This window comes from Lupinus angustifolius, chromosome LG07 (assembly GCF_001865875.1).
Source record: "Lupinus angustifolius cultivar Tanjil chromosome LG07, LupAngTanjil_v1.0, whole genome shotgun sequence".
In the NCBI taxonomy this organism is placed as follows: Eukaryota; Viridiplantae; Streptophyta; class Magnoliopsida; order Fabales; family Fabaceae; genus Lupinus; species Lupinus angustifolius.
This window is the reverse complement of record NC_032015.1, coordinates 842643-850705: the sequence shown is the minus strand read 5'-3', so window position 1 is coordinate 850705 and position 8063 is coordinate 842643. Positions and strand designations below refer to the sequence as shown.

The following is an 8063-nucleotide window of genomic DNA, read 5'->3' as shown; positions in this document are numbered from 1 at the left end:
TTGAGAAATAAAATACAAGTATATGTTGTATATTTAAAACATTAAAATATTTGAAATATTATAACAACTGAAAATGAAAAAATATGGAACCAATCAAATTCAATTACATAAATGCATTAAAACTTAGTTTAAAATCTATGTTTCGTGTAAATTTTTTTACATTATTAATATTATAAAATATGGTGATGTTGGTTTTAAATATTAAGTAATTTAAATCTATACACTTTTATTAAATATGACATAGCCCCACATGATGGAATAGGGTCAAACATTGGCACAGGCTGAAAAGGATCCAAGAAGATTCCAAACAGTATGTGAAGTCTATTTCAACTGTTTCATTCTGTGTTTTTTTTTTTGCGGTTAATTTATGGTTATGTCACTGTCAACTACTCCGTGCAAACTATGAAACCCCAAAAACTTCTAAAAAAATAGTTCTCAATCACAATTCATGACTACTTCATCAACTCACACCTTTTTTTTTCTTCTTTATCAAATACTATCTTTTTTTCTGATACAATCAATTAATAAGTAAATAGCATTGAAAATAAGAATAAACTATCTATATTGTGTATATTATGTGGTCACATTTTCACATTTAAGTGCTTAATCAATGTCATTTTATAAAGACCAACTTAACAGCACGTATGTTTTTCTGAGATTCAATTTCAAGTCTTTATCATTTTACTATTCAATATGTTCGGTTGTACCATTCATACTAACCAAAACAAAATACAAAAAAATTATGAATCTTGTCTTTTTCCCTTTATTCATACCATAATGCTACATATTCAATTTTTATATATTTTATTTTGTATTTATAATAATGTTTAATTTAAGGTAAAATATGTAGTTAATTAATATATGGATGATAGTTATTTAAGATTATATGATTTTTTTGTTAAAATTAAAAAATATTAAAGATAAAACAAGAAAATTACACCATGGTGAAAGTTACCCTATATTTTTCCTTTATATATAGTATACATTCTTTTTTTATTATTAAAACTAGTGTGTGGTAACACTTCGTGTCTGCTAGTGAATATTGCATGATACCACACGTTTAATTTTTATATATTTTATTTTGTGCTTATGATAATGTTCAATTTAAGATGAGATATGTAGTTAATTAATATATTGATGATGATTATTTAAGATTATATGATTTTTTTTTGTAAAAAATAAATAATATTAAACAAAACAGGAAAATTACATCATGCTGGAAGTTACACTATATTTTTCTTTTATATATAATATAGATACACGTTTTAGTAAAGTTGTCAATTATAATTTTATGAATAGTGTCGGTGTGATTGAGAATTTCCAGCATCTTTAATGAGTTTTGATTTTTAATATCACCCCTAAAGAGTCGAATTAATCATTAAATATAATACTTCATTAAATTATATCGACTAACTTCCAGACTTATCTTATGAAATAATATGTATTAATGAATCAAATATACATTTACTATCCCATAAATAATAATATTGTATGTACTATTAGTTATAGTTGATCAGAAAAATAATTATTTAATAATTTTTTAACTTAAAAGTATTTTTTCAATCAATCATAAACTTATGGTACATACGGTGATACAATTTATTAGATAAGAGACGTCATCCCAAATGAATCTAATTAGGATTATTTGTTACTTGTAATCTCACTATTCCTTTTTTTTTGTTGCTCTTTCTCTTATATGTATCTTTGTTAAAATGGCTAGATTTGTTGGGTTGATCCATTTAATTTGACATAATACATGAGCTAGAACTAGAAACTTGCCATGGTTTTTCGGCCCAGCCCAACCAGTAAATTTATCAACTTCACATGGGGTAGTTCGTTATTGTTGAGAAATGGGTATTGGCCCATCATTTTTAATAAAATATTTATATTACATTTTCAAGTATGTTTTTTGAGGTAAGAATAATAACTCTTCTATCCTATAGATCGTTCTTTAGTTATCCTACGTTTGTGTGCATTACTAAACTAGTTACTGTATGGAATGAATATGTGAATGGATGAATGTATACATGTTTTTAAAAACAAAAAAGTAATGGTGAGATTACTTTATCGCATTTTCACTTTTTAGCTTGCTGCTCCGACGGTAAATTATAAAACCAATATAAATTTAGTTTATCTCGATATATGAAGTAACACACATTATAAGACATAATATGTACTATTGTCTCAATTTATAGCTTGAAAAATTAGTCATGTCCAACTCAAATTGATAGCTATTAAGATCCTCTTAAAATTTGTCATTTGTAATTCATTCAACTTTACCTACATGCTTCTTTGTAACTTTATCCTCTTACACATCATACACGTATTAAGTTTTTATTGGATTCCTAAAAACTAATTATGAAACTCTCCTTTATTTTTTGGTAATAAAATTACCTTCTCTAGATATGGTGATTGCGCAATAACCCAATAGGTAGTTGGCATCTTTCCATCTACATCTTGAGATGGGCTTAATAGAGGAAACAAAACATACAATTGTGTATATTTTTTGGTAATAAATTTCAACATTTTAAAAATGCATGTGTATTTGAGGTTTGAAGATTTTGAGAGAAAGCAAGCAATGTTATTAACACCTTCCCGTTATCAAACCAGTTAGAGTATTCGTTAAATATCAGTGGTTCATTAATTAAAGCGCATACTGACAAAATTAGATATACATATATAATATACTAACATTAATGTTGAAAAATCAATAAAAAATCAATTTTTCTTATCTTCAGTATAATTATAGGGAATGGAGTATCTCCTCGTGTCATTGAAATCATGACATGTGTCATGTTTCATTATTTTCTATAAAAATATTTTAAATAATAAACAAAATAGCATACATGTCACATTTTTACTGGCTAAATGAGATAAATTATCTCATGATACTAGCAAGTTACTCGTGCATTTGCACGTGACGATATTTTTTGCCGCATGATTAATAACACATTTTATATGTGCATTTATGATTAAGAATATGTATGTTGCTCGTGCATTCGCATGGTTAAAACCATATATGTTTCAGGTGCATTTATATTGTTAAAAATTATTAATTATATATAAAATCATACGGTCAAACCATACAGTTTAACTATTTAAATCGAATAAACTTAATATGGGTCATCTACTGGTTTAACATCTTGCTCGACTTTCTCAACATTGTTTTTACATACATAATATGATATAGTTAGTAGTATCCTATTAATCAAAAAAATCATCAATAAATTTATAATTTCATTATTATTTGATTCTAAAATAACATTAGTATAAAAATAAATATTATTTAACTCTAAAATAGCTACAAACAATATGTTATGATTCATATTATTATTATTATTTTAATATTGTTATAGTAACATTATATTTTAATATTATATAGGTAATCATATTCCTTTTATTTTTAAATAAATCAGATGTCATGAGAGCTCGAGAGATTGACACATGTCATGAGGGAGTTTTTTTTTATTATATAGGTAATAGATGAGAAATGCATTATTCTCGTAATTATAATATATGACATATTAACATTATATGATATTGTTGGGCCAGGCCCATTGAACGGTATACAATAAAGTTGGTTAATATGGTTAGTGATGGCCCATTAATAGCGTAATTTCATGCCTATTTATTTTTGTCTGAAAACCGAATTTCGTTGTGCCGCCTCGTCCTTTTTCTGTTGAACCCTTTTTGTTTCACGCGGCTTAGGGTTTTTACTTTCTTAAACCCTAATTTTGATCACGCTTCAAAAAACAGGTTATTATAATTCCCACCACAACTCTCAATCTTATTTTCCTATTATCCCGCAAACCCTAGTTCAACATAACTTGTATGTTTTCTTCAAACCGTAGACTCTGTCTTCTCCTTTAAACCGTGCTTCTTTTCATAGTTTAATGATTCTTTCTATATGTTAACTTAGATGTTTTGTTCAGTGTTCTGTTTATGAGTTGATTATCGTTATTTATTTATTAACTTTGTGTTTTCTTCTCAGGTTTATAGGTTGTTGTAAAAATGCTTGTGCTATTTGAGACACCCGCAGGGTTTGCCCTATTTAAGGTGCTGAATGAAGGGAAGCTCAACAAAGTTGAGGTATATTTAGTTATCCAATTTTATTAACATCCCAAGTCAGAAATGTTGTATTTTGATTAAGATATTTTGTATTATGGGTTGTTTGGATTTTGAAATTGAAAGAGTTTATATTACTGTGTCTGATTTTTCAATTTTCATTTGCGGTTTCTAAGACCCGATTGACTTAGTTTTTCGTGTCTTCCTTTTTGCAGGATTTGTGGAAGGACTTTTCCAGTGCAGATTCTGCCAGACAGGTAGTTCACTATGCATTTCCCTCGTAATTTTGTGTGTGTGTATTTACCCCTTTTATGCGAGTACATGCTTTGTTTATGTTTCTAATTGGTTAACTGTAACTGGTGCCAAACTAGGTGGTCAAGTTGAAAGCTTTCTCTAAGTTTGAGAACACTTCTGAAGCTCTAGAGGCAGCTTCTTTGTTGATTGAAGGGAAAGCTAGCAAGGGTCTGCGCAAGTTCTTGCGTGTTCATTGTGAAAATGAAACACTAGCCGTGGCTGATTCTAAACTTGGGAATATGATTAAGGATAAACTGGTATTCCACCTATGTTCTCCTTATAAAGTTATGATGACAGTTTATGCTTCCCTTATATTTTGTAGCTCAAATGTTTTCTTTTAAATGTGCAGAAAATTGACTGTCTTCACAACAATGCTGTGATGGAATTGATTAGAGGTGTTCGAAATCATTTAGCAGAACTCATATCTGGTCTTGCTGTACAAGATATGGCCCCAATGAGCTTGGGTTTATCTCATAGTTTATCCAGATACAAGCTCAAGTTTAGTGCAGATAAGGTGTGTTTTATGTGGTATTTGAAGATATAAGAAGTTGCCAGTTATCATAATAAGTGTTCTATTTCTTATATATATATATATATAATACCATGAAAACATCACCTGCTACACTTGTGGACTGTTCATGCCTTAATACTCATATCATACTCAGCTACTCTTTAATTTTGTGTGTTTTATGGCGGATGGTAGCTCATGGTACTGCCTTGTTATTGTGCCAATTTAGTAACACCAAATTGAAATAGTTCTTCTTGAGTTCCTGAGTCCAATTATTGATTGTATAAGTAAACATCCCTTTTTATTTGAAAAATCTTATGGGTATTGTTTTTCTATCAAGCGTGTAAAGTGTTATGCAATTCAAAATCATACATTTAGGAGAAGACAATTTGTCTTATGATTTGAATCCCTGACGTCCTTGTCACAAAACAAGCAACCTTATTTTTTCACCAAGGCTCATCCTCTTTGGACAAGATTTTTGTTAGATCATTATGACACCATTTAATCCATGTAGCCGAACACACCTAATGAGAATAAGGCTTGGTTGTTGCTGCTTAAGTTGGTAGGAATCTGTGAAACATTTTGATAGTGAAAATTGTGAAGATTCCAATTTTAGTATGATAATCCTTTTACTCACATTTTCTGACTTGTTTGGATAACTGTTTTCTGACTTGTATAGCTGCATTTTCTAGGTGGATACAATGATTGTCCAAGCTATTGGTTTACTTGATGATCTTGATAAAGAGTTGAATACATATGCTATGAGGGTTCGAGAATGGTATGGTTGGCATTTTCCAGAGCTTACTAAAATTATACAGGATAACATTCATTATGCAAAAGCAGTCAAGTTGATGGGTGATCGGATCAATGCAGCAGCACTTGATTTCTCTGAGGTAGAATTATGATTTTGTTGCAACAGTCTACAAATAATTTTACCATTTTGCCTGGCATATCTCCTTCATGAATGATTGAATGTGCATTTTAGTCCTGGTCAACTTATACAAATTTGTATATACACCAATGCTCTGTACTTATGTTAGGTATGTTAAAATATAGATATTTGTTAATTATGATCAATTATGGGTTCTGCATCTCTAATGCTGGTTTAGTCCAAATGGCAATAGGTTTTACATGTTTGAAACTTTGTATAGATACTGTGCTTTGGACTTTTTAATGATTATTTCATCCTACAAAATGTTACAGATTTTGGCTGAGGAGGTGGAGGCGCAACTGAAGGAGGCATCTGTGATATCTATGGGAACTGAAATTGGTGAGCTTGATTTGGCAAATATTAGAGAACTCTGTGACCAGGTCTTGTCTCTCTCTGAGTACAGAGCACAGCTCTTCGATTATTTAAAAAGTCGGATGAACACCATTGCACCCAATTTGACTGCCCTGGTTGGGGAACTTGTTGGTGCTCGCCTCATTGCTCATGGAGGTAGCTTAATGAATCTTGCAAAGCAGCCTGGTAGCACTGTACAGATTCTTGGTGCTGAGAAGGCCCTCTTTAGGGCACTAAAGACTAAGCATGCTACTCCCAAGTATGGTCTTATTTACCATGCATCCTTGATTGGCCAGGCAGCCCCAAAGCTCAAGGGGAAGATTTCTCGGTCTCTTGCTGCCAAGGCAGCATTGGCTATCAGGTGTGATGCTCTTGGAGACCCCCAAGATAACTCAATGGGATTGGAGAACAGACTCAAGGTACTTGATTTACTTATTTTCAGCTTGCCACCAAATGTTTTTTCTTTCGTACTTTCCTTACCCAAGTTTTTCTGTAGCTTGAAGCACGTTTGAGGAACCTGGAAGGAAAAGAATTAGGTCGATTTGCTGGTTCTGCCAAAGGGAAGCCCAAGATAGAATCATATGACAAGGATAGGAAGAATGGAAGTGGAGGACTAATTACTCCAGCTAAGGTCTGTTCCATTGTTTCATTGTTTTTGTTGTGATATCCTTCTGTTTTTCAGTCAGCACTGATTGGTTCTTTCCTTTGTAGACATATAATCCATCAGCTGATTCAGTGATTGGTCAATTGACTAATTCTGCAATTGACGAAGATACAGCACTCCCTGTGATTACTGATAAAAAGAAAGAGAAGAAAGAAAAGAAGAAAAAGGGAGAGAAAAATGAAGAGGATGCAACTTTGCAAGCTGATGGAGTTGTTGGTGAGGAACCAGAGCAAGAAGTTGTGAAGAAGGAAAAGAAGAAAAAGAAGAAGGATTCTGCTGACAATGCCGAGGTTCAGAATGGGGACAACGGTTTGGATGGAGGAGAAAAGAAGAAAAAGAGGAAAAAGCACGCAGAACAGGAAGAATCACTTGAATTGCCAAGCAAAAAGAAAGGGAAAAAGAAGAAAAATGAGAGTTGAAGTGGAATAGATGTGTTGTGTGTAGCTAGCTAATGGATCTGGTGAGTGGTAACCTGTTTTGTATAACTGGCTTCTCAATAGTTTATTCGGTAAAATTTTGCATTTTTCATGTTAATGCACTTTGTAGCTTCACACTTTCTAATTAATTATTCAATGGGTGAAGTTTTGTTTTCCCAGACTTAAGTGGATAATTTAAGGCAATCATGGAAGATGATGTTGTATTCGTTAAGATGTTATTTATTTGCATAACTGAGAAATTTATGTGAGTTTAACATTAGCCAGTGTCAAAGGATCAACAATAAATTTACTGGATAAACCATTTTCTAATCTTCTAATAGTGTTAATATGTGATTTTGTGGTTAATGTTCTTGATTTTTTGTCTCGGAGTTCATCTGCTCTTATATATGTTTTTGTTATGTACAACGTTAAATGCAACACCAAGTGACCTTCCAAATAGAACTATTCTAGATGTGTCAATCCTCAGTATCAAACCTTTGAGAAAGATGACATTATGACCCAATGCAACTTGGGCAGACGTGGACTAATAAAAACTGGGAATTGCTTATTATATGTGCACTGAATAAATTCCAATGAGAGATTGATTATTATGTGCAAACAGATCTTTGACATTTGTGTTGTTATATATTTGTTTAGATTGATTCCATGGTAGTAGTGTTCAACTTCACTCACCCAACCTTCCAAATTACCAATATTAAGCCATTCTCCAATGCCCAAAAAACTTAAACCAGTCCTACTTCACTGGTTGTGATCCTTTCCATTAATAGAGAGATAAATATCATAAAAATAAGGGACAAAATAATATGGCGATAC

General features: G+C 31.4%; 1 protein-coding gene across 3 annotated transcripts; it reads left to right on the top strand.

The window, feature by feature from the left end:
- On the top strand, nt 3654-7417 carry LOC109351489 (probable nucleolar protein 5-2). 3 transcript variants are annotated; one of them, XM_019592936.1, is made up of 9 exons: nt 3654-3756; nt 3992-4089; nt 4281-4322; nt 4437-4616; nt 4709-4873; nt 5560-5760; nt 6071-6568; nt 6646-6780; nt 6861-7417. In XM_019592936.1, the coding sequence occupies exons 2-9, from the start codon at nt 4012-4014 to the stop codon at nt 7230-7232; spliced, it is 1671 nt and encodes a 556-aa protein (XP_019448481.1). In that variant the 5' UTR covers nt 3654-3756; nt 3992-4011; the 3' UTR covers nt 7233-7417. The 3 variants fall into 3 exon arrangements, with proteins under 3 accessions (XP_019448481.1, XP_019448483.1, XP_019448482.1); XM_019592938.1 differs by having other exon boundaries at nt 3668-3759; nt 3993-4089; XM_019592937.1 differs by lacking the exon at nt 3654-3756 and adding an exon at nt 3769-3829.

Bases quoted from the DNA above. Each gene is read 5' to 3' on its own strand.
- LOC109351489 (XM_019592936.1), top strand. From the start codon at position 4,012: ATGCTTGTGCTATTTGAGACACCCGCAGGGTTTGCCCTATTTAAGGTG. The intron at 4,090-4,280 runs GTATATTTAGTT...TCCTTTTTGCAG, and splicing joins GGAAGCTCAACAAAGTTGAG to GATTTGTGGAAGGACTTTTC. The intron at 6,569-6,645 runs GTACTTGATTTA...GTTTTTCTGTAG, and splicing joins GATTGGAGAACAGACTCAAG to CTTGAAGCACGTTTGAGGAA.